Source organism: Schistocerca piceifrons, chromosome 8 (genome assembly GCF_021461385.2).
Source record: "Schistocerca piceifrons isolate TAMUIC-IGC-003096 chromosome 8, iqSchPice1.1, whole genome shotgun sequence".
Lineage (NCBI taxonomy): Eukaryota > Metazoa > Arthropoda > Insecta > Orthoptera > Acrididae > Schistocerca > Schistocerca piceifrons.
In genome coordinates, this window is record NC_060145.1 from 133,491,462 (window position 1) to 133,517,650 (window position 26,189).

General features: G+C 40.1%; 1 protein-coding gene across 1 annotated transcript in view; it reads right to left on the reverse strand.

Moving 5' to 3' along the window:
* Nucleotides 1–2,588: 2,588 nt before the first annotated feature.
* Nucleotides 2,589–26,189, reverse strand: part of LOC124711626 — a 96,813-nt gene continuing 73,212 nt past the window's right edge. Inside the window, exons 7-8 of the mRNA XM_047241798.1 lie at nucleotides 17,457–19,098; nucleotides 2,589–4,839 (exon numbers count right to left, since the gene is read on the reverse strand). Coding sequence (XP_047097754.1) covers nucleotides 4,411–4,839; nucleotides 17,457–19,098 — 2,071 coding nt within the window. The 3' untranslated portion in view covers nucleotides 2,589–4,410. The remainder of the gene's footprint in view (nucleotides 4,840–17,456; nucleotides 19,099–26,189) is intronic.

Here is a 26,189-nt window from a genome sequence, read left to right on the forward strand (position 1 = left end):
GATGGAAGTTTTGAAGCTTGTTTTAATATTCTATAAAGTTATTTAATTTTTTGAGATTTGGTTTTATTGAAAGGCCTTGCATAAATATAAACTTAAAACTGTCATGGTTTCTCAAGTAAAAGAAAGACTTGCCTACAGTCCAATAGATGTCAATAACTGCTGATTAGATATTACCAGCATTTGGGTATTTAGTAAAACTAATAAGTTTTTGAAGGATGTTTAACATTTCTTGTCCCAGCACATCTCCTACTCCACAAGCTTGCAACTATCTCATTAACAATGCATATGTGTGAAATACGAGGGCGGTTCAGAAAGTAACCTCCGATTGGTCACAGTGCGGGTTGTGGGGGGAGTAGCGACGCCATCTGTGCGTTCACGCACTCAACAGGTCAGTCGGCATCAAGCCGCGGTCGAGTGAACGTCGTACCTGCGCTAGTTTAGTTTTTGTGGCAGTTTGAAATGTGTACTGCAATAGAAAACCCCGCCAAATGTGAACTGCGTGCTGTCATAAGGTTTTTTTACAGCCAAAGGATATTCTGCAGCAGCTATTCATCGTGAGCTTTGTGCCGTGTACGGACCAAGAGTTATGAGTGAAGGAGTTGTCCGTGAATGGGTACGTTTATTTAAAAGTGGACGAGAAAACGTTCATGATGAAGAGAGGAGTGGTAGACCATCATTGGTGACTGACGAACTCGTTCAGACAGTTGATGTAAAAGTTCGTGAAAATCGACGTTTCTCAATGTCGGAGTTGTCTACTGGTTTTCCACAGATTTCTAAGACTCTCTTGTACGAGATAGTGACAGCAAGATTGGGTTACCGTAAGTTCTGTGCACGATGGGTGCCCAAAATTCTTACCGACCACCACAAAACTCAAAGAATGGCCTCTGCATTAGACTTTCTGTCACGTTATGAGGACGAAGGAGAACCATTGTTAAACAGAATCGTGACCGGTGACGAAACCTGGATTAAGTACATGAACCCTGAGACAAAAGAACAATCAAAGATGTGGGCACATTCAAATTCGCCTACCAAACCAAGAAAAGCCTCGCAAGATTTTTCTGCCAGAAAACTAATGGCAACGGTGTTTTGGGATGCCAAAGGGGTGTTGTTGGTTGAATTCATGGAACGTGGTACGACCATTAATCAAGACGTGTACTGTGAAACAATAAAAAAGTTACGACGGGCTATACAGAACAAACGCTGTGGTATGCTGACTTCCGGTATCGTTTTTTGCACGATAACCTGTCCTCACTCTGCTCTTGAGTCCTTCAAGTGGGACGTTATCAACCATCCACCTTACAGCCCAGACCTGGCACCAAGTGATTATCACCTCTTCATGCATTTGATGAAATGGCTCGGGTCGCAGCGGTTTGATGACGACGAAGAGCTCAAAGATGCGGTCACAGGCTGGCTCCAGGCACAAGCGGGTGATTTTTATGCAGAAGGAATTTCAAAGCTTGTGAAGAGATACGATAAGTGCCTCAATCGCTATGGAGACTATGTAGAAAAATAGTGCAAAGATGTAGTTGTAAGATGTATATATTAAAATATTTTTATTTAACTTGGTGTATTTTTTTAAATCAACCGGAGGTTACTTTCTGAACGGCCCTCGTATCTCCAAGAGTTTCTTTGGTTGTGACGAACAAAAACTGTGTTCAACAGACCGCATTTTGTAAATGTGTCTCAGACTTGCGGCCCTCTGGTACAGTGATGTTAGTAACAACCTAGGTCAATTAGCTGTGATTTTGAGACGACGAGGTTCATGATGAGTGTTGTCACTGTAACTGCCACTGAATGTGGGAGTTAATCTGGTTTAAGAAACTTGTTATCATCCCAAAATTCAATTCAATACAAATTTAATAAATGTATGAATAAATGTCATTGTCTGACAATTACACAAAAATTTTCAGCTGAGAGAGAAAAAATTTAGTCACTGCTCAGAACATAAGGGTGAGGCTTGAACCAGGTTAGTACTGTCACAATACTCTATGAGAAACAAAACACAAGCATTTTGTGAATCACCTCACAGCCAGACACTTTTTCATCAGTTTTGTAGCCCAAATCTGGTCCCTTACTATCTCTTTCCCAAAAGGAGCTGCAGTAACATATGAGCAATCAGGGAGTGCACATTATATAGTTTTATAGGATGCATTTGCACGTTCTTTAATCTGAGTACTCTGAAATGACCACCTCACTTTTTCATATTATACCGACTAATTTTTGTTTAACATCAGCTGTAATTCGCCATATACTTTTTCTTCCTGTATACATTAAACTGTACAAAATTTAAAAATACAATATAGAGAGACTATTATAGGCCTGGCCTGGTCAACATGTCAGAAGGCAATGTCTTCCAGCTTAGATTCCATTTTAAATAAAGTATTCAGTCTGTCTGTATTAAGCTTCCACATAGAACTGATGTGGCATTCTTGAAAATGTACTGAATGTATAATGTGCATCTCCCAAACACAAACTAATTAACCAATACTGCTTGGAATTAACAGGTAAATTCTGCTTTTGTGTGTTAGCATTACTGAAAAATCTAGGAAGTTGTATAGTAACTGTACGGGCAAATAACTGATTTAAGTAGTTCAGTCCATATTTTTTTCCATTTTTTTCATTTTTAAATGTACACATTACATTTATTTACAGTATTTTTTCAAGGAGAAAATTGGCAGTTTTCAAATATTATTAAATTCTCGCACCCACAGGAAAATGCAATAGTTAACACAGTATCTGGAGAACAGCACCAGTGCACACTATACTGTAGATTTTATAATGCACAATAATCTTTTACGAGAAAAGAAGACATTTCATGTCTAACATAAGGTTCTCTCTGAAACATACAGTCACTTTTTAAAATACGAGTAATTGCAATTTTCTGTGCATTTGCAAAGAACAAAATTCGAATAGATTTTTTAATGGAACATGCATGTTACTTAACCATTTGGCTCAGCTTCAATGTAACTGCTGCTGTTTCAGCAGAAACGAACAAACGAATGAAGTATGATATCATATAAATACTTGACGTAAGTGTTCACAGCCTATTTGAAAATCATAAATATCATGAAGCCAAAATATACAGAACTGGCAGGACAGTCACATCAGAAAATTTACCTTAACAGTAATTGCTGAATTACTTCATTACACAATCAGTCTATTTCTCACAGTTCACTGGTAAATAATTTGTCTGCAAGTATTTTCAGAAACTATAAAAACCACCAGTACATTATTCAGATTAAATTAAATTTGGTCTATCTAGTATGTATACTCTGATTTACAAAAAATCACTGCAGAATTTAAAACATTCACCAACCTATATTTCTACATATTTACAAGCTAAAATCACTGACAAATATCACAATTCTGAAAGAAAGTAGTAATAAAAACTGTATCATTTTTGGTAGCTAGACATACTGGTAAGTTGTTCTACAAACAGCAAAAATACATTATGTTTTATTTATATATACACGTACATAATACCATACACACAAAACTTCCTAAGGCATTGGTCATAAATATACAGAATATAATTCATTGGTCATAAATATAAAGAATATAATTCATCAGTATAAATTAAAATTATAATTACATACTTCAGTAACTATTTGTACCACCTTGTGTATGTCTTTCAGTGAACAGTTGCAGCCAATTTATATCTCATTACACGAAGCAACTGTTGATTTGTCTAGTTAAAACTGTCTCATTTCAGTATAGTACAGCTTATTATCTGGTGAAAGGCTTGAGGAAAAAGTGAAATGATCAGTACTACAACATGCCGAACCACTTATGGCTCAAACTGCGTGTATGCACCCACCCTGCCTGCGCGTGCGCGTGCCCACACACACACACACACACACACACACACACACACACACACACACACACACACACACACACACACTAAACTGAGACTATGTATGCTGGTACAATTTTTTAATCAAAATAGTTCAATATCTGGTACTATCAGTGCAATGAAAATTCACAAAAATCTAAAAATATCAGATGTTTTATACACATATATTTCTTAATATCAACTGGTATATAGCAATATTTGTACAGTTATGGAAATACGTACCAAGAACAAAGGTGAGAAAGGTCATCAAATATGCTCCATTATTCACCGATTCAAAATCTCTCATACATAAATGTTCAAGAGTTGAAGAGTAATATCTGGCAACATGTAGGCACATAAATTTAATTGTAAATATAGATAACTGATGCACAAATGCAGTATTATTTTTGTTTTAGGAAATTCATGTCATTTGGAGACACCCTTAAATGTTTATTGTGGGCTGACTACAAGGTATTTTTCTCTGCTACCTTCACTTTCGTGTTTCACCAAAATGTCCATGTTCCTTTTATGTACTTTGGACTACTGGTTTTACATACACTAACCCACCTCCTATGTCACTTAAAATGGTATCTACATACACTAGGTACATTCCTGCTATGCACATTACTTCGTTTTGTAAAACAGTGGTCACAGACCTTTCTCCATGTCAAGCCACACCCATAGTGACATTTTGGCTGTGCTTGACAAGAAGAAGATCGCAACTTTTTGGCAATTGGAAGCGATTCCGCAATAACAGCTGCCGTTACAGAACGCAGAATTCTCCCTGGTTCTCTGACAGAACCAACAGTTGCTTTATGAGAGTCTGATGATGAATTCTGTGGCCACACTGACCTACTTGATGTGACCATCAGAGAAGCAGAAGGCCTTCTACGAGTCACAGCTGCATTTCGGCGTAGTTGTCCAACATGTGTGGAGGTCATTTTTCTTCTCTTTCCCCAGCGCTTCCCACAATTGTGCCCATTTCTTGAGCAACTCAATCCAGACTGAAAGAAAAAAAAAATGGACGACATTTGTAATGTGATTCATATGAATCATAAAGAGCACACATTTCAACTGAATGAAATTTAACTATTGGTGATTATGAGACAACCACCAAGTTAGGAAGGAAAGAGAAAGTAGGGAGGGGGCAAGGAGCAGGGAATGGGGATACAGGAGAGATTGGGGGAAGGGATCTATGAGGGAGGGGAAGACAGAGTGGAGGAGGAAGGAAGAGTGAGCGAAGAAAGGAAGAGTGAGCGAAGAAAGAAAGGTAGAGGGCATTGGAGAAGGGATGACCATGTAGGAGGGGAAGAGTCAGAGTGGGCTGGAAGGTAAGGCAGTATAAAGGGAAAGGGAAGTGGCAGATACGGGTTTAGATGGCAGGGTGGGGGTTGAGGGAGGGGTCTCGTAGCTTTTTCAAACAAAGCTGTACCACTCTGTATAGTTCTGTACTCATAATTTCAACACCAAACCTCCCTGTAATACATAGATTTCTTGTAGCATCTGCCACAGAGTTTTTCGAGAGCCTCTAATGCTCTCATACCTATTAAATGATCCTGTGACCGAAATGTGCCACATTTTGCTGGATTTTCCCCTATCTCTTCTATTGATTCAAACAGGTAAGGGTCTTTGAGTGATTACCAAAGCATAAGATTTAGTCAAATGAGTGTTTTGTGACATCTTCCACAGATGAACTGAATTTCGTTAATAAAAATTTCTTGGTTTTCCAGCTATGTCAGGTGGTTAAAAATCCACAAACTTTTGACTGAGCACACTTTGGTTATTATCAAGCAGAATGAATGCAGAGGGGCTGCTGGTATGCCCTTACGTTATACTCTATCTGCTGGCTGTGACATCACTGGTGCTTGCAGCTTCACTGTGTATACAGACACATGTTGACTAATCTTTCAACCTGATGATTGCCTGATCCCATGTCATGCTGAGCTACAGGCTGCTATCTCTATTTAGGGTGGCATCTGATGATATTTCAATGGCTTCTTTGATTACATAGTTCCAGAAGCTGTTAGCATGAGCTACAACAGAGGTCATCTCAAAATTGATCCATGACCTTTTCTATAGCCCACTGTTAAAACGAATGTTACCTTCTTGCACTGTTCTAAGTGTGCAGAGTTTGTCCGACGTAAGAGCCACCCCGGATGGTGTCTTTTAGACATCCTATGTTCCAAGACGTGCCACAGCCATAACTGATTTCAGCAATTACTGGATTTTAGTTGGAGGCTTAAGAATCAACTTGATTTGGTGGCTTTTTACCAGACTACTTATCTTGGCCAATAGGGAGCCATACAATGACAAAAATTGTGATTCTTCTTCGAGATCACTTCATTTGTTTGGTATGTGCTGAACTATTGCCTGAAGACCTTGCGTAGATGGCTCAGGTCATAAGGGCAGGTTACCTGCATCTGTTATGTTCTGTAACGATGTACCACTGTTTTTACACAGTGCTTCAGCTATTATCATCTGCCACAGAAGTATGCACAAGGGCAGCAAAAAAAAACCAACCTTGTTTTCTAGCTGTTCTGCGGCTCCGTGTCATAAGACAGTCACGTGCTGAAGAGACACAAAATCAAGTCCATTTTCGAGCCTTCGTAAAAAACGTGGCAATTACTTAAACCAGTTAGAGATATGACAAAGCTTGGAACACCTGAGTCCTACAAGATAACTTGCGAGTATGACCAATCTTTTGTCCGAGAAACAAGTGTTCACTGTACAATAATGGAAGGAGTATGGGAAGCTTTATCGCCTACACTACCCCAAATAGTTTTAGTTAGTAATGCTATACAGATCAAATCTGACAAAAGCTGTGTCACAGTTTGCACTAACGGCTTCTGGTGCTGTGTAGTTACAGGATTTTTAAATAAAAATCACTGCTAACACTCATCAGCTCAGGGTGGCATGAGATCCAGGAATTATGAGGCTGAAGCAGGCAAACTGAATGTGGAGCCAATGTATGGCCACATATGGTAATTCCACCAGCAGCAGTGACATCACAGCTGGAAAGCTGGAGTACATAGGGGCATACCAGGAGCCTAGAAGCTGTCATTACACTTGACAATGACCAAGGGACGCCCAGTTGAAAGCTCGTGGTGTTTTAACCACTTAACGTGACTGAAAACCCAAGACAACATGAGAATCTGAAGTCTTAAATTACACTTCCTAAGTCATTCCATGTGAAATCCACCAATAAAAAATAAATAGAAACCTTGATGATATAGCATTTTGTAATTTTTTGCCAGTTTATTCTGCCTATCAAAATAAGGAAATCCAAAATTATGAAGGTTTTCTGGACATTTCATTTTTGAATTGTTCATTTCTAAAGTTTCCGAAGTGTGGGATTTTAAAATGGCCACATGACGAAATTATTTGACATACAGATGTCAAATTTGTACCACTTTATTCTGTTTATTACAGGCTTTATAAATATGTGCTGTTTGACCAATTTCAGTAAAATGCTAATTTTTCCCAAACCAAAGCACCTGCAAATTTTGAAAATTTCATGATCAGGTATTTTGTTTGTTTTGGAAAAAAAAAAGTATGTTAATCATACACTACCACGTAATGTATGTGCCCAATTTCATGATGGCATTCGAAAGAGAACATATGGAGATACATTTTATTTTACTGCTATTTGTATTGCTAACTGTTATCTCAACTGCACTTGTTTTGCAAGCTGGTTCATAAAACTACTGTTAAAATGAAATTAATGAGTACCAATGAAGCACTCTTCAGTATATCATTTAAAAATTGCACTAAACTATGGCAGATAACAATTGACATAGATAATGTAAACATTATTACGCATTTTCCATTAACTTTTAATTTACTGTTGCTCAATTCGTATCTGTGGAACAACTGTGTGTGTGTGTGTGTGTGTGTGTGTGTGTGTGTGTGTGTGTGTGTGTGTGTGTGTGTGTGGGCGCGCGCACACACTATTGTTCTATACAAATATGAGTATATATAATAAAACAAGAACAATCATTTCTGTTGACAGTAATTCACTTCAATAGAGATGGATTGTTGACGCAGAATTAGCAAAGCACTGGCAAGGGAAAAAGAACCAGGTTGCTGTGTGGATGTACAAGTCATTAAGTATGTGTGTTCGGCAGAGATAAAGTGGCAGAAAAGTGTAGGTGTCATAATTAACAATGCTTAATTACCCAATAAAATGTTGGAAGGCACATACTGGAATACAAGAAGTACCAAGCAGAGCCATCAAAGTGAAACATTATATCTGTTGTATTTCAGCATGTGCTGTTTAACATTTTATCGCGAAATTTAGCATTTGAATTTGTGACACTACCACATTTGTGCTAATTTGTCATCTGAGGAACTCCCTACAGAATGAAACCAGTGGCTTAATAAACACACATCAAATAAAAAAAGTCAAAGTGGCTTTCTAACATTCACATTAATCATTGTGGAAGCACAACATAATCAAGTATTATCTCCCTCCCAATTGATTGATTGGTGTAAAGCATATACACCATCAGTCACTTTTTCTATGTGACAAATGATTAGTACGCATGGTGCGTTCATCTCAAAGCATATAGGTCACAAGTGAATGTCACACATTATTTCAAAGTTTTCTGAATAAAATGTACGTTAAAAGTTTCTCAAGACACCTCTCAAAAACTGAAATATTTTGATTGTCTGGTGATTTGTTAAACATTATAGACCTCTCTACATAAGAGTATTTGTGGATATATTATAACAAAAGGGAAAATAAAAAAATTGTAATAAAAAGCTGCAAGCAACTGAGATTTGAACTCATTTTCAATAAAAACCTTGTTCACAATACTGTCTGACATGATTAACACAAGCACACTTCAGAGTTTTTTCTCATTTTTAATTTGGAAAATTCAACTATGAAAATTTAACTTCGTTAACTTCAAAATCAAGTTTTGAAAATATGAATAGTCACAGAATGTTAACTGTCTTGAAGAATGATAAAGTGGAAGGACTGCTAACTGTCAGCCATGACATTAATGCTTGAAATTCTTAGACTGTTAAAACATTTTTACGTTTACATGGATAAATACGAAATTTTTTCGATTCTTTAATAAATTATTTTCTCTAAAACCCCCATCCTGAATATTCTAAAAATTGCATGGTATGTTAGTTGGTGATAGTACTTATGGATTTGAGAAATTTTTACGTCAGAAATAACTACTCTCAAGGTAAAAAAAGTCCTGGACACTTAAAAATTTAAACTGATTGCTGATGTTGAGTGAATGTCATGCAAAATTGGTATATCTTAGTCAAAAGAATTATTTACAGTCTCATAAGTGGGTGGAAAAACAACTGTTCATTTTGTTCACGAATTTTATTAAAAAAAATTAGATATATAAAACAGCTTTGTATATATATTTTCTGTTTCTGCTATTATTCACAAATTTGTATTGTCTTCTGTCATGATTTTACTCCTTTATGATATTCCATGAATTAAAACTGCTTACGCTCTAACAACACTGCACTGTTGAAATGAATTCTTTTTTTTTCCATCTGCTCCTCGTTGAACATGTATACTACACTCCTGGAAATTGAAATAAGAACACCGTGAATTCATTGTCCCAGGAAGGGGAAACTTTATTGACACATTCCTGGGGTCAGATACATCACATGATCACACTGACAGAACCACAGGCACATAGACACAGGCAACAGAGCATGCACAATGTCGGCACTAGTACAGTATATATCCACCTTTCGCAGCAATGCAGGCTGCTATTCTCCCATGGAGACGATCGTAGAGATGCTGGATGTAGTCCTGTGGAACGGCTTGCCATGCCATTTCCACCTGGCGCCTCAGTTGGACCAGCGTTCGTGCTGGACGTGCAGACCGCGTGAGACGACGCTTCATCCAGTCCCAAACATGCTCAATGGGGGACAGATCCGGAGATCTTGCTGGCCAGGGTAGTTGACTTACACCTTCTAGAGCACGTTGGGTGGCACGGGATACGTGCGGACGTGCATTGTCCTGTTGAAACAGCAAGTTCCCTTGCCGGTCTAGGAATGGTAGAACGATGGGTTCGATGACGGTTTGGATGTACCGTGCACTATTCAGTGTCCCCTCGACGATCACCAGTGGTGTACGGCCAGTGTAGGAGATCGCTCCCCACACCATGATGCCGGGTGTTGGCCCTGTGTGCCTCGGTCGTATGCAGTCCTGATTGTGGCGCTCACCTGCACGGCGCCAAACACGCATACGACCATCATTGGCACCAAGGCAGAAGCGACTCTCATCACTGAAGACGACACGTCTCCATTCGTCCCTCCATTCACGCCTGTCGCGACACCACTGGAGGCGGGCTGCACGATGTTGGGGCGTGAGCGGAAGACGGCCTAACGGTGTGCGGGACCGTAGCCCAGCTTCATGGAGACGGTTGCGAATGGTCCTCGCCGATACCCCAGGAGCAACAGTGTCCCTAATTTGCTGGGAAGTGGCAGTGCGGTCCCCTACGGCACTGCGTAGGATCTTACGGTCTTGGCGTGCATCCGTGCGTCGCTGCGGTCCGGTCCCAGGTCGACGGGCACGTGCACCTTCTGCCGACCACTGGCGACAACATCGATGTACTGTGGAGACCTCACGCCCCACGTGTTGAGCAATTCGGCGGTACGTCCACCCGGCCTCCCGCATGCCCACTATACGCCCTCGCTCGAAGTCCGTCAACTGCACATACGGTTCACGTCCACGCCGTCGCGGCATGCTACCAGTGTTAAAGACTGCGATGGAGCTCCGTATGCCACGGCAAACTGGCTGACACTGACGGCGGCGGTGCACAAATGCTGCGCAGCTAGCGCCATTCGACGGCCAACACCGCGGTTCCTGGTGTGTCCGCTGTGCCGTGCGTGTGATCATTGCTTGTACAGCCCTCTCGCAGTGTCCGGAGCAAGTATGGTGGGTCTGACACACCGGTGTCAATGTGTTCTTTTTTCCATTTCCAGGAGTGTATATTTACTCGAATCTAAGCCGCACTTTTTTTCCAATTTTTGTAATCCAAAAAACCGCCTGCGGCTTAGAATCGAGTGCAAAGTAAGCGGAAGTTCTGAAATATGTTGGTAGGTGCCGCCACAACTAACTTCTGCCGTCGAATATATGTAGCGCTACACAGGCATGCTTTGCAGGCACAAAGATAAATACTGGCGCCAAAACCTCTGCGTCAGCGAAAAAAAAAAAAGGCGGAAGGCAAGCTTTTTTTCTCCGCCCCAAATTTCGACCACTGCATTTTCATACATTATCCAACGAAGTAAATACAAATTCCGTATTGTTCATCTTCGAATATAGCAGCTTTTCAATGTACTACGAAAGTCCGACTGGCAAGACTGTTTGCGATGTTTGTCAGTATGGCCAATTCTACGTTCTGAATTTTTTCCTACCTGTGAGAAGAGATGGTTGCTAATGGGAACTTTTGTGAATCACATGCAGTATTGTCTTCACCATAAGAATAATACGAATATAAACATTTTGCCATGTATTCTTTCGTGTTTGCTGCTACTCATTTAAATCCTGTCTGGCTAATAAACTACGAAACTAGAGTGAGACAACAGCAAACGCGGAAGTATACACATATCATATCATGTTTATATTCGTATTATTCTTATGCCTAATAGGGATACAGTCAGAAATGAAGCATGGCAATTGACTAGATTTTTGAATCTTCTAAGATGACTAATTTCTGTGCAGAAAGTAATGTACTAAAGAGGCGTCTGCAAAGATTTTCAAATGGAGAAAAATTTTCGCTAAACTCTCGTTCAGAACATATTCTATCATACGCAGTTTATTACTTGGTTCTTGTTGATCATTAACAAAGAAAGCAGCAGTGTAAATAACAACAAATAGCAGTCTCTTGCCATTGTTTCGCTACTGAGACAATTCCTCTCTTCTTTCTTTTTTTTATTGTAAGCGGCAGTAGCACACACAAAAGCAAACCATCCCGCGAGCGGCGACAGGTCGTAAACATTCATTATCAGAATGCGACAAACAATGCATGACACAGTACAATAATGCATTTTCAGCTCGGAGTGACGTAAACACCTATAACAAAGAGAACAGCACTTATCAGATCAAAGAAAAATAAGCAATCAATTCAAACCAGATGAAACACGTGAAAAACGAAGGGTACCCGTATAAATACGGACGGAGTGCCTGAGGCATAGCAATGGTTACCTGGTAAAGCTTAACTGCTAAGCTTACGGCTCGAACCAAACTACTGTAGCTGTATTGTCATTCATTCGACCTAAATTGTGTGTCATATTACAATGGACCAACTTTGTTTCACTTTGGAGGTGTGGCCTAAAACTTCTCTCCCCTTGAGTTTCGAGTCTCAAATTTCAGGTGCGGCTTAGATTCGGGAAATTTTTTTTCCCTTAATTTCGAGTCTCATTTTTCAGGTGGGGCTTAAGATTCGAGTGCGGTTTAAATTCGAGTAAATACGGTAGCCGAGTTGGATTCGCACATGGACAAGGATGATCCAGAAGACAGTACTTGGGAAATGGGAGCTGCACACTGACCTGCTAATGATGGCCATTTCAAAGAATTTGCTGGACCATAAGGTATCATAATGGTTACATCTTGCAGCTCATGCAGCAAAATTATCTGTCCCACCCGCCACTGATTGTAATACACACAAGAAATGAAGTTGCTCAGAACAAAGATCTCTGCATTTCACACAAAGAAACAGGATGCATTTCGTGGAGAACTGTTGTTGCAATGTATATGCCACTCTGGAATGTAACCCAGCAGTGACTAGACAGAATTCCCGCCACTGGCTTCAGAGCAGACCAAACTTTTCTCTTTTTTAAATGTTTCGTAGTAATTTTGAAATGGTCAGTACAAATATAATATCATCTCCTACAGCACAACAGTTTCATGTTGGAGATTAAATTCTGTCGCAAGATGTTTACAGGGATCTCCAAACCACCACACACTTTTTCCATGAGCTGTTGCTGACAATACACATTTTTTTCTTAATTCTGTACAGTATTTTCCAAGCCCATAAAGATAAAAGTAGTTTGTAAAATGACATGCTGCACCATCTGTCACATACACATGGTTATGAAATGTATGGCCTCTACATGCTATGTCATTAATTATCATGCTCATAGCATGCATGTGCACTGTCATGATTGACGTCATCAATGATAATAGAAAAATAGTGTTATGTTCCAAGGAAGTGAGCAACACATGTCAATATCAACACTTGTGATGAATGCCAGTGGTCACTATGAACTTCATTCTGCAAAGAGAAATACCAGTTCTTGGCAAAGTCGAAATGAAGAACTGTGTTAGTATGTGGGATGTGGTAGATTTTACTCCTGCTATGGTCTGTATCCCAATTCTGCAAAAATAATGATGAGCTACTCCTTTCATGATCCAATGCCTAACCTCTGTAACAAACTTCCCTAGTTCCACTGTCTTCTTCACCAGCTCTCCTCCTTAGCACAATGAATAGATTACATAATTGTCAGTATCCTGAATGTGTAATGCTTCAACAGCACAAGGATACACTGCACACTCTTGCAACCAACATGTATCTTGCAGCTCTTGACACACAGACAAATCATCAGGTCCACCTCTGTGCAGTTCTTCCCTGTGACACTACTTATTGTGAAATTCTTCCCTGCGACACTACTAATTGTGAAACAAATAAGTTTCAAAAAAATACAGAATAAAATTCTAAGGGACCAATTTTTAAATTTGGGTTCTCCTTTTCATTAAGAGATATGCTTCTCTTACTGATCTTGTCATATCTTTTCACTTTAACTTTTTCACCGTTTTCTTTAACAAAGATAACATCAGTGTGATTAAGACTTTGTCTGCTGTAATTTTTGCCCTCGCTAAGGTAATATTCCAGAGCAACATTTAGCATATCATCTTGCAATGGATGCCCACAGTAGAAATCTGGTCATGCACCAATACCTTTTTCATTCTTTATTTTACTAGCTTTTGGAATTATATAATTTGATGCTTTATATGAAGGACCATTTAGAAATATTAATATACCCAAGACAATTACATCAAGAAGAAAAGAAGGAAAACTTTCAAATTTCTGCTTCCTTTCTTGAGTCAAAATACTTGCCAACTTCCCCCCCCCCCCCTCCCCCCAGTCATATTAAAACCTGTTACTTCAATTACTATACAAAATGCTGTGATATAGTCTACCATAACATGTCTTGCTACGTTGCTCAAAAGCAACAGAAAATGAAGAACATGTTTCCCAGATGCGAAAAAGGTGAATACAAAGGGTAATCAACACACCTTGCCATAAATCCCCCTACTTAGTGGCTTTTCAACAGATCTATGATTTTGGAACTGGGCTCACGGAAGATAACATTGTGAATACACTGTGTTATCTAGTGGCTCTCTCTTCTAGTTCGATTTTGAAAACTATTGTTTTGCGTGGTTGTTAATTATTAATATGAGAAGGGCACATCATTCTAGTCAGAACGAAACAATTTTTCATTTTCGACATTCTTGTTACTTTGCCACACTTGTCCTCAAGATGTTCAACAAAGAGTAATAGCTTTGTGGCCAAAAAGGAATCCCTGTTGGTCCTAGAGCAAACTGTATTGTGGGCAGTATTTCACCCCTTGTCACTTAGCCCCACATTCCTCCAATGGAGTAACTGAGGAAAGAAAAATTGTGGCGTCATACCCTCCACATTACGGTAATCCTTTCCTTCGGAAGAGACTACTGGGGCTGTGCAGCTCCCAGCAGATGCAAGTTTGAGCCACTTCATCTGCGAGTCATCCACCCTGGTGCCACAAATTCCAATCTCTCCACAGGCACCACAGCAATGGCTATATGGATGGGCCACCATTGCCCATAGTCTCCGAGCTCCAGCCATGAAGGGCTCAGACTTCTCATCACATGGGGAATTTCCAATGCAGGTACCAATAGTAGGATCCAGGTGTGGTCAGGGGGCTACCACCACGCAGGTACCTGATGACCCGACCCGACCCCCCCCCCCCCCCCCAACCCACCCGAACTGGATGGCTATAGTTTTGGTTGTATTATTTTTTACTGGAAAGGAAGGGTACCAAGAAAGAAAGGCACAAAATGCAGAATGTACAGTGCATTGGGTGACCTACCCCAAACAATCCGAAATTCTATAAAATTTGGAAGAGGTATGGTAGGTCAAACACAACAATGGGGATCACAAAGTTAGGGTGAAAAGTTGTACTAAGTGCCAGAATGGGGGAGGGGGGGGGGGGGGGGGGGACGGGACGGGTGTCCAAAATCATAAACCAAAGAAGAGCCCCCTGAAGGGGGTAAGTATGGCAGCATCCTGGGGTGATGCCCCATTCTTCTGAAGTTTTGGAGAGGCACGCCACTGTTACTGCTGGCATCATTGTGTTTGGAGCCATCGAGTACGACTTTAGGTCATGGATGATGGTGATTAAGGTACTCTGGCAGCTCAACAGTATGTCACAGACATACTGTGTTCTTGTGCTCCCTCTCATGTGGAAGAACCATAGAACTATTTTACAATAGGACACTGTTCGCCACACATGGGACACACGTCTATGAACTGTCTGTGGTGTTGAGGTACTCTCGTGGCCAGCAAGTTCCTCAGATCTCTCACAGATACAACAAGTATGGGACCAACATGCATGTAAAGTTCGTCTCAATAGCAGTATCCGGGATATAAAGGACCAGTTGCTACAGTTGTGGGCCAGCTTCCTTTGGAGAGAATACAACAGCTTATGACACCCTTCCTAACCCAATTGGTGCATCCATCAAGGACAAATGGGGTGGGTGCAATGTCATACTGACAAGTGGGCTCATACTGCCAGTTTCTTTGCAAATTTGGCTTGATTTTGAGATATCAAACTTCACGTACTCTCCCAAATTGCGAAGTTTCATTACCTTCTTCCATTCTGGATGGTTCATTTTTACTGACACGCAGTGTGTATTTCAAGAATTTTCGAAAAACCTCTCAAATCATTCTACACAATGGTGCATATTTCTTTATTATAAACCTTTTGGACTCTCCCGGAAACATATGAAGCATCTGCCTGATGTATGAGATATCAAAGATCCATCATCTTACATGGTCTATCACTGTCTTTTACACTTTAGGATCCCAATTAAAATGAATAATGATGTTTATAAATGATACGAAGAACACTACTAATTCATGAACCATGTAGTGCACAAATTTACGGACAGAAAACCTGTAATGGCTGACTGTGTCACACTGTAAAAGGAAGGACAGTGTGTTTGAAACTAACTTTATCAAATCCAAAAATTTTATCTCACTTGGAAAGTGGAGCAAATGTAATTACAACAATGCAATGTAATAACACTTTAAGTAAAAAAAACTGTGCTTCAACTTCTTATTAAATGATACACTCGTTCTCTTACAAATAGCAAGGGACTGTATTGCTAACAGTCACGGCATAAAAATAATTATGGGATATCAAACAACACAAATTTATTTGCCAACTTAAAAAGTAAATGTAACAACATATGGAATAGTGGAGGCACTGAGTCACTGACAGGCCCATACACAAGACTGACAACTTGCTAGCTTTAGGATGAAAGTGGGTTCCATCATCTATCCGATCTACAAAACATACTGGACCATCCTTATCACATTCCCACTTCCAGACCCTTGCCACATGAGTCATTTCGCTGTGGAGGATCTAGATGCAGGACCTATCCAATTCATCCACCCAGTATATCCTACTCAATTACCATCACATGCTAACCCCATTCCATCAGAGGCTGGGCCACCTGTTAAAGGAGCCATGTCATATCAGCTTTGCTGAAATTTCTCCACAGCACAATGTATGTGCATGTCCACCTGAACAAATGGCCACTGCCACACTGACTCAGAATAGAGTTCACCCAGCAGTAGAACAAGCTGCTGAGGACAATGTCCTCAATTTCAATGGCTGCTTCACAACGCATACTATATGGAAACTTTCTTCAACACCTGCTTCTCTGAATTACATAGACAGCAGTTGTCCTTGCAATGCAACCTTTATTCTTGTAATCTTCCTGCCCACAAACTCCACTAGCCTCCGGCTCACGTTCACCTCTGCACTGCCTCAGCACCTTAATTTCGCTAAGCCCACCCCCTCAATCTCTTCCTCACAATATCTCCTCCTGTACTTTCACCCCCTGCTCTCCTTCCCACTCCACTTCTCCAGAGCATCAGCAATGTGTGTTATACAAACTCACAGGTGTTGGTTCTCATGTGTCACATTCCTAACGTATCATGTGCACCTGCCATATACCTATTCTTATCCAATACATCTGTCGCCTCCCCCACATTATCTGTCATCCTTCCTCAAACCTCCAACCCTCCTTTCTCCAGCCTCCCACTCTACCCAATAAAACTCCTCATTTCAGTCAACCTGCAGACAAGCAGTTGCATGGGGGGTGGGGGTACATGCACACGCTTATGTGTGTATACGTACTCTAGCACAAGAAAAGGATTCAGCCAAAAGTTAGTAACTTTTCAGTCTTGTTTACATTCCTATCAATGAAACAACACCTCTACTATTCGGTGAGTTGTTACCTTTGTTTTCAAGTTGTTTACATTCTGCCAGAACTTTCCATTAGTATACACATGTACTCATTGTATTTTCTTACCTTCACTCGCGATGAGGTAACTGCATGCCTGTTATCAGACTCGTTTCCCAAACTGTGCTGTTGGTATGAAAATGATACGTTTGTTTGCCGGTCAATGGCCTGTTCCCAATTACTTCGTTGTGTTACAGGCGTAACAAGAGATTGTGAAGCAACAGAGTGTCGCCTATAATCCCTACGTTGCATTACTGATGACGTGAATGTCTTCCCATCAAGAGACTTACTCCTCCTAATGCCCTTATGGTTAACATGAGGAGAAATAATTAACTGGTCATTACTGGTGTGGTTTAGAGATGTTGCTGCCTGCAAGGCTGAGGAACATAAGGTGTCATGTGACTGGCTCCTCCTCCTCCTTTTCCTCTTCTTCTGTGGAGTTGTAGAAGTAGCTAGTAACTGCCTGTCATCAGCATCAATCTTGGAGCTATCATCCTTGTTCAAAGCAGAAATATCTCTGCATGCATCAACAGACTTGCTTCTGCGAGTCCTCATAAGAATAACAGATGATGTGATTACCTTTCTGTTATCAGACTGGCTTCTCCTCCCTCTAAGTTGATTTGGAAATGAAGCAACCGATTGCCTGAGAACAGATTCTTTGCTCCAACTTCTCTTCCCATCTTTTGTAGTGGCAACTAATCTTTCATCAATCTGACATTTAGTAATACTTTCCTGATTCACAGATGATGCACCATTTGTGTCTTCTGATAGGTTTCGCCTCCGCTTCTGTTGTTGAGATGATGATGATGCTGAAGCAAATGACTGTTCACTGTCTATGTGCCTCTTAGAATTTCTGGTCTGTGTTTGAGAAACGTTCATTGTAGGTTCATCACCAGCATCTCCATTACACTTTTCCTGTTGGGCAAAATTTGTTGTGACTCTTTTCCTATCATATGACTGGCTCCTTATCCTCTTCTCTTTGGATGTGAATGTAGTAACTGTATCATCAGAATTCTTCTTACAGACTTCTTGGACTGAACATGAAGGTAACTTAAGTGTGTCTGCATCACTGCATAGCTTCCTAGAGCTCTTCTCTGGTGATGGGGGACCTGCATCTGAGAGAATATCATTAGGTTGGGGTTTAAAACTTTTCTTTTGCATTAAACATGATAAAACCAGTGTTCTGTCATCTGAATGACTCCGTTTCCTCTTATGATCAACAGTAACTGGTGAACTCATATTCTTGATACTATGTTTACCCCATCTGCTCCTGTGAGATGAAAGGACTGTACTCGTATCCTCAGACTGCCTTGCCCACCATTTCTGTTGCAACAAATTTGAAGCAAATGGTACATTCTCATTTGAATGGTCTCTCATATTTGGGCGAGTTAAAAGTGAAGTAACAGCTTCTGTGTCATTCAATTGATTCCTCTTACTTTTCTGGAGTGGTTCCACCCTACTTCCCTCCAAAACAGTATCATTATCGGCATTATTTAAAGAGCTGTTCGTTACAGTCTGCTGCCAATCCGGACAAAAATTCTCAAGTTTTGCTGTGTAGCATGTTGGAAACGTGGTAACCTGTTGTTTTGTGGTAGTGGTAGCCTTATTTTCATCAGAACACACTTTAATTTCCTCTACTCGTGCCACAGCCAAAGATGTTTCATCTCTTCGCACTGAACAATTGTCCTTAATTGTCAGACATACAGGATCACTGAAACAAACAAAATACAACCTAATTAGACACAATAACTGTAAAAGAGTAACATGAAGTGCAGTTACTGCATATAGTTTTTTCTTTTTACATTCCTACAAATTACTGTTATTTTAGCAAACTTAAAGGTTCCTAACATGCAAATGTTTTTGTATGTCCAACCTGAAGGTAATACACATGCCCAACATTTAAATTGAGTATATGCATAACTGGAAATGCAATGATTCCACAGTATACTAAAATAATGTTGACAGAATATTCACTGATGAAAGGAATCAACAGAAATCTGATACAAAATTTTATTTTCCTAGCAATCTGTCCTACCATATGAATGGCAGCTGTGACTATCTTCAATCAAAGAATACATGGTAGATGTTATATTGGTGTGTTTTCAGCCAAACTGACAATTTCATTTTTGTGCTGAATATCTCTAGGACTAGCATATTAGTCATTTCAAAACTATGGGCCCTTCACTGTTCCTCAACATCTGGCTCCATTGCATACTGACCATCAGTGTACTGCACCTTAACACAATTGTGTAATGGTAACGGTAGTGTTCTCTTATTTCAGGCGTGAACATTATTGTTTGGTTGAAAAGGAACACACAAACATACACATATTTAAGAGAAAATATTTATTACATCATTTTTGGGAAATGGCAAAAGATCCATAGTATTTTCATGCCCAATGTTCTAAGTGCAGTTTTAACATACGGGAACCAGACTTCAGTGATACAAAGCTGATTTACAGCAACAAGAATCCGCAACAGTGAATATATGAGTAAATGGTGTTCAAGGTTTCAGCAACAGGGACATTAAACACATGTTAGTAGCACTGTAACAATGATCTACATTCAGGATGATTACAATAAAACTACTAATCAGGAGACGGTACTAGACCTGGCAATGTACAATTAAGGGTTACATTTTCAGAATGTTCAGACGAATGTGTGACTTCCGTGACTCCATAAAACACTTCATAATCAGTATTTGAAATTTCACAATTACCAACCAAAACATAACATTTACAGATGAAAAGAAAGACAACACTCCTCTAACTTCACCAAGCTGCAATGCATTGGAGAGTCTAAGGGAGCTGTGATAAGTCCATAATTATGAAACAGGTAAGATTAATTTCACTAGAAATCAAACAAAATAAGTAAATCTTGTTGTCTTCTTGTCACAAAGTATATAATGAAAGACGGTTAAAATAATTTTTCCCTAACTTTTGGATCAAAACTGTGGTTATGGGGTAATTCTGAAATTCAGTTCATTTTCGCAAAATAGCATCTGTAGGAAAAATGGGTATGTTTGTAACCACTGTAACTTAATTTATAAATAAATTTTATTGAACTGGCTTTTGTCGGGGGAAAAAAAAAAGGATCAACTACGATAGAAAACCATTACAATGCTGGAATTATGCTTACAAACACTACACATCTGTAATGACAGCCTTTAGCCTTACCTAAACATTTTTGTAAATTTCATGATTTTTCACCATAATCACAAGTTTCATCATCTTAATTTTTGTTTCACATATTGTTCATTATCATATTTTTCAACATAAAAAAAAATCAGAAGGATGTTTGCTCCGTTTTAACGATTTGAAACAGAAAGAACGTAAATTATTAAGTGTGCAACTGACATAAAACACATTGGTGACATTCCAAAAAGTGTTCACTCTTTTAAGCAAGTTATCAATAGAGAATATTGTGTCTAATCCAAAAGTATATGAGCTACTGGTGCTTGTGTTAGGAATATGCAAAGTCACTAAAATATTTTCATAGGGGATACAGCATATATTATTATGAAGTGGCCACGAATCAAGTTAGGAAGATCCACTTGGTCTCATGAATCTGAACTCTCCATCTCCACTTATGTTCTGTCATCACAGACAGCCGCAGCTAACAGAGGTCTTTTTTTAAGACCTTGCTTGGAAGTGCAGTGAACTTGCATGAATTTAGTAGAAGATGAGACATGCTTATCAGCAGCTTGCTTTCCTTTAGTGGTTTGAAAAAATTATTCACTCTTTTTCCCAGAATGATAGAACCATTATATATATAAAAAATAGAAGGAAACATTCCACGTGGGAAAAATTATATATAAAAACAAAGATGAGGTGACTTACCGAACGAAAGCGCTGGCAGGTCGATAGACACACAAACAAACAAACAAACACACACACACACACACACACACACACACACACACACACACACGTTTGTGTTTGTGTGTCTATCGACCTGCCAGCGCTTTCGTTCGGTAAGTCACCTCATCTTTGTTTTTTATACACACACACACACACACACACACATATATATATATATATATATATATATATATATATATATATATATATGGATATGTGTGTGTGTGCGCGAGTGTATACCTGTCCTTTTTTCCCCCTAAGGTAAGTCTTTCCGCTCCCGGGATTGGAATGACTCCTTACCCTCTCCCTTAAAACCCATATCCTTTTGTCTTTCCTTCTCCTTCCCTCTTTCCTGATGAGGCAACCATTGGTTGCGAAAGCTAGAATTTTGTGTGTATGTTTGTGTTTGTTTGTGTGTCTATCGACCTGCCAGCGCTTTTGTTTGGTAAGTTTCATCATCTTTCTTTTTAGATATATTTTTCCCACGTGGAATGTTTCCCTCTATTATATATATATATATATATATATATATATATATATATATATATATATATATATATATATATATATATATATATATGAATTTTATCATATAAAATTGTTGTATTGCTGGAACATGAGTTTTGGCAAATGTTAACAGATCTTTTGGACTTAAAAATGTGTTGACATATGAACATTGTGAACAAGCTCTTGTGGCTAGACATTCAATAGTACACCAACTCCATCCAATGCATTTTTGTTATGACTAATGGAGGGGGGAAAAAAGACAACCACACACACTAAGAAAACGAATGGGCGACCAGGGCAGACGAGGCAATTACACCGACACCACCACAGATGCCAACACCAGCATCTCAGCAACCGCCGTCACGCGGCCGCGGGCCACAGAGAAAACACCTCGCAGGGGGGAGGGGATGTAAGATGACCGACCGCCCCCAGAAGCTCAGTTCGTCAGCATACCTGACAATGGTGACATCTCTGATCGCTGAATATTGTGGCCGTTGGACACTATGGATCGGCAGTACACCCGTGACTATTTGAGCATTCTTAAAAGCTGCTTCTTGAAAGTGTCACAGCAAATTTGTTATTTTCAAATGCCCCCAAATGGAGTATCTGATGAGAACAAACATTGTCAATATTTACACAAGTACTTCTTAGAGCTTTAGTAATTCAGTATCAAATCGATTCAGAAATAACATGTTTATCAAACCAATCTCTTTGCTAGTATTACTTTTCTTCCAACACAAAACCTGTAAAATGTGTGTTGGCCACAATGATTTCTAGTAAATAAGAGTGAGTACATTGCAGAAAAGGACTGGATCTTTGTAACTTTCTCTAATACACCTATCAGTTGAAGATGTATTATGAAGTATTTTTAAGGAGGAAAAAGAAAGTTAATGACTACTTTATGTGATCTTTAACACTTTATGTTAGGGGACAAATAAGATTTAAATCTGACATAGCACAAATAGCTGTGTAGCATGTTCAAGTGAGAACAACTGTAAAACTTCTATCAATTCACAGCAGGCACACTTCCGTTACTCGTAAAACTTTTTTTTTTAACTTACCGACTAAAGTGGCATCATTGACAGGAGCAGAAAGGCACATAGAAAGTACGAAATCAAAAAACAAAAAAGTCCTTCAGAGACACTCCCCCCCCCCCCCCCCACCTCTCTCTCTCTCTCTCTCTCTCTCTCTCTCTCTCTCGCTCGCACGCACGCACGCACGCGGTGTTTTCTAGTGCTGCTGCTAGTCTGAATTTTTCAGAATTTTTCATTGTTGTTTCACATCTTACTGTTTAGCCATTCAAAGCAACAATCATTACAGATTTATTTCAGTGTATGAGTCCTAGCAAGAAGGCTAAAACACCCTTCTGATTTTCTTTTTTTAACATTGAAAAGTAAAGGTATTATCTGAAATAAAAATTAAGATGGTGTAACTTATGATTTTGGCGAATGGGGAGGGGGGGAAGAGTCTTTAGAAGTAGCTATCATCATCACAGACTTGTAAGTATTTGCATGCATAAATCCAGCATTATACTGAAAATTTTATCTTTCCAGCAACACCAAATTGAATAAAACTGATTAATAAATTTAAAAAGCCACCCCGTCTCTCTATGTCAGTTTCAAATTTCAAAATGGTCTCCCTAAATATAGTTTTGATCAAAAAATTCTGGAAAAAATATTTTAACCTTCTTTTACAACATACTTTCTTATACCAAAATTTCATCTACATCTGTGATAGGAGGGCAACAGCCACTGGGTGCTTTCATGTGAAATAGGCAATAACCACCACCACCACCAATTGCTATGTAACACTGGTCCTATGCAATTTAGCTGCCTGGATTCCAATCAGACTGTGAGTTACTGTTCACACAACTATATATAGTCCACCTTGACTATTTGATCCATAACTGCCCCCCCCCCCCCCCCCCCCCGCAAGAACCCATTCCCCACCCTATCCTTTGGTCTGTCCATGGCATTTCTTGAATCAGTCATCTGATAGGTTTCTTCATCCATGCAATATGCACTGGAGACCACAATAACCGAAAACTTCCCATTTGAGTGTACGGTCCAGCTCTATATCCCTTTAAAAGAGACTATCATATGAATTATGTCTTTTCACAATTAAACCCATAAAATTAATAATTTGTATCTTCTCATATACGCTGCTGTAAAGGTCAAGCTCTCACATGTTACAAGTAAAATCTTAATATGTGACAAAACATTGGTTTAATTAACTGCATGAAAATGACAGTGCTTAACGAAAGCTTTATATAAATATAACTATTATTTACAATGGAAACTCCAGGTAAGAATATCAACAATGTAGGAAAAGGTAGACTGCTACTTACTGCAAAGAAGACACGTCAAATTGCAGGCAGGCACGATTAAAAGAGACAGCCTTCGTCAGTGAACACACACACACACACACACACACACACACACACACGCTCGACCCCCCCAACTCCAGCATCTTGGGCCAGAATGCAACATCACGTGGGATGCAAGCAGTAATCTAGAGGGGGTGGGGAAGGGGAAGGGATAGTAGTGTAAGGATGGGGGGAGAGACAAAAGATGTACGGTGGAGTTTGCAGGGCCCAGACTGTAAACAGGTGCAGCGTCATGAGGTTGTTGGGCAGGGAGGTGGGGAAAAAAAGTAACAAAAAAGGAGTGGAGTGGACGAAGGGGGATGGATGCATTCGCACAACAATGGAAATAAATATGGTGGGAGACATGAATGGGGAGGATATGGTAAGACAGAGAGGGTGGAAACTGTTGGGTGGAGGGTGTGGGGACAGTATGTTACCATATGTTGAGGCCAGGATAATTATAGGAGGGGAGAATGTGTTGTTAGCATAACAATCATCTGCGTAGTTCAGAAAAGCTGGTGACGGAGGGAAGGATCCAGATTGCTCAGGTAGTGAAGCAGTCATTGAAATCAAGTGTGTTATGTTCAGCTTTGCTCTTGGCCACAGTTTGGCAGTGGTTGCTCATTCTGGTGGACAGCTGGTTGGTAGTCATACCAATACAAAAAGTTTTGATTACCTATTATCATGTCCTGAAATTACGGACATCCTACCTGAGATACTTCCCATCCTTCCTAAAGTGGTGTTCCGTCACCCACACAACCTTCACATCATCATACTACATCCCTATACTGCTCCTAATCCCAACCACTTGCCACAAGGATCATATCTCTGTTGAAGATCCAGGTGCAAAACCTGCCCAATCCACCCACCCATCACTTCCTATTCCAGTCCTGTCACAGGTTTATCCTACCCCCTCAGGGGCTGGGCCACTATGAAAGCAGCCAAGTTATTTACCAGCTCTGCTGCAATCATTGCACAGCTTTTTATATCGGTATACTATCAACCAGCTGTTCACCAGGATGAACGGCCACTGACAAGCTGTGGCCAAGAGTGAAGTAAACCACAACATGCAGCTGAACATAGTACACTTTATTTCAATGGCTGCTTCAGTACCCGAGCCATGTGGATCCTTCCCTCCACAACCAGCTTTTCTGAGCCATGCAGATGAGAGTTACACTTACAGCACATTTTCCACTCCCGAAATTATCCCAGCCTCAACTTAAGGTAACATACTGTTTCCACACCCTCCACTAAACAGCTTCCACCCCGTCTGTCCTATCGTCTCATCCCCATTCTTGTCTTCCTCCCCATTCTCGTCTCCCACTCTGTAGCCCTCTGCCAATGCGTCAACCTGTCTTTCTCCGCTCCTCTCCTTTTCCCCCCCCCCCCCCACCTCCCTGCCCTACAATCTCCTGACGCTGCACCTGTTGGCCGCCTAGTCCCCTGCACACTCCACCAGTTAGCATTTGTCTCTCTCCCCACCCATACACTACTATGCCTTCCTCTTCCCCACCCCCCTCCAGATTGCTGCTTGCATCCCACATGATATTGTGCCAGTCTGCAACTTGATGTGTCTCCTTTATGATGTAGCAAGCTAGCCTTTTTTCTACACTGTAAACTATTATTTGCAATAAATAAATAAAATAAGTTAAAGGAGAGAGGTAGGTAGGAAAACGCTTGACATGTCGTTACAGAAAAAAAGTTTCAATTGGATGCGGCCAGGAAGGAGAACATCTGTCTCTTCTTCAACTGAGACATCCAAGCATCTGCCTCAACTTTTTTGGAATACTAGAGAAAGAACTGCATCTGATTGAGTACACTGATATTGAACTCAGCTGCTCCCAAAAGCCAGTCCAGTGTGATTTTTGGCTCTGCAAAACCTGTGAAGGTCCATGTAATTACAGCCAACATACCCACCTCCAAAATCTCCTGAACCTGTAAGATTTATTTTCCTAATGTGAGAGCAGATTCCAGATGCATTCTCCTAGAGTGAGGCCATACTAATTTTTTGTCCATTGGGGGAGGGGGGGGGGGGGGCGATGCTGCTGCGAGAGCGCATCACGCACACAGC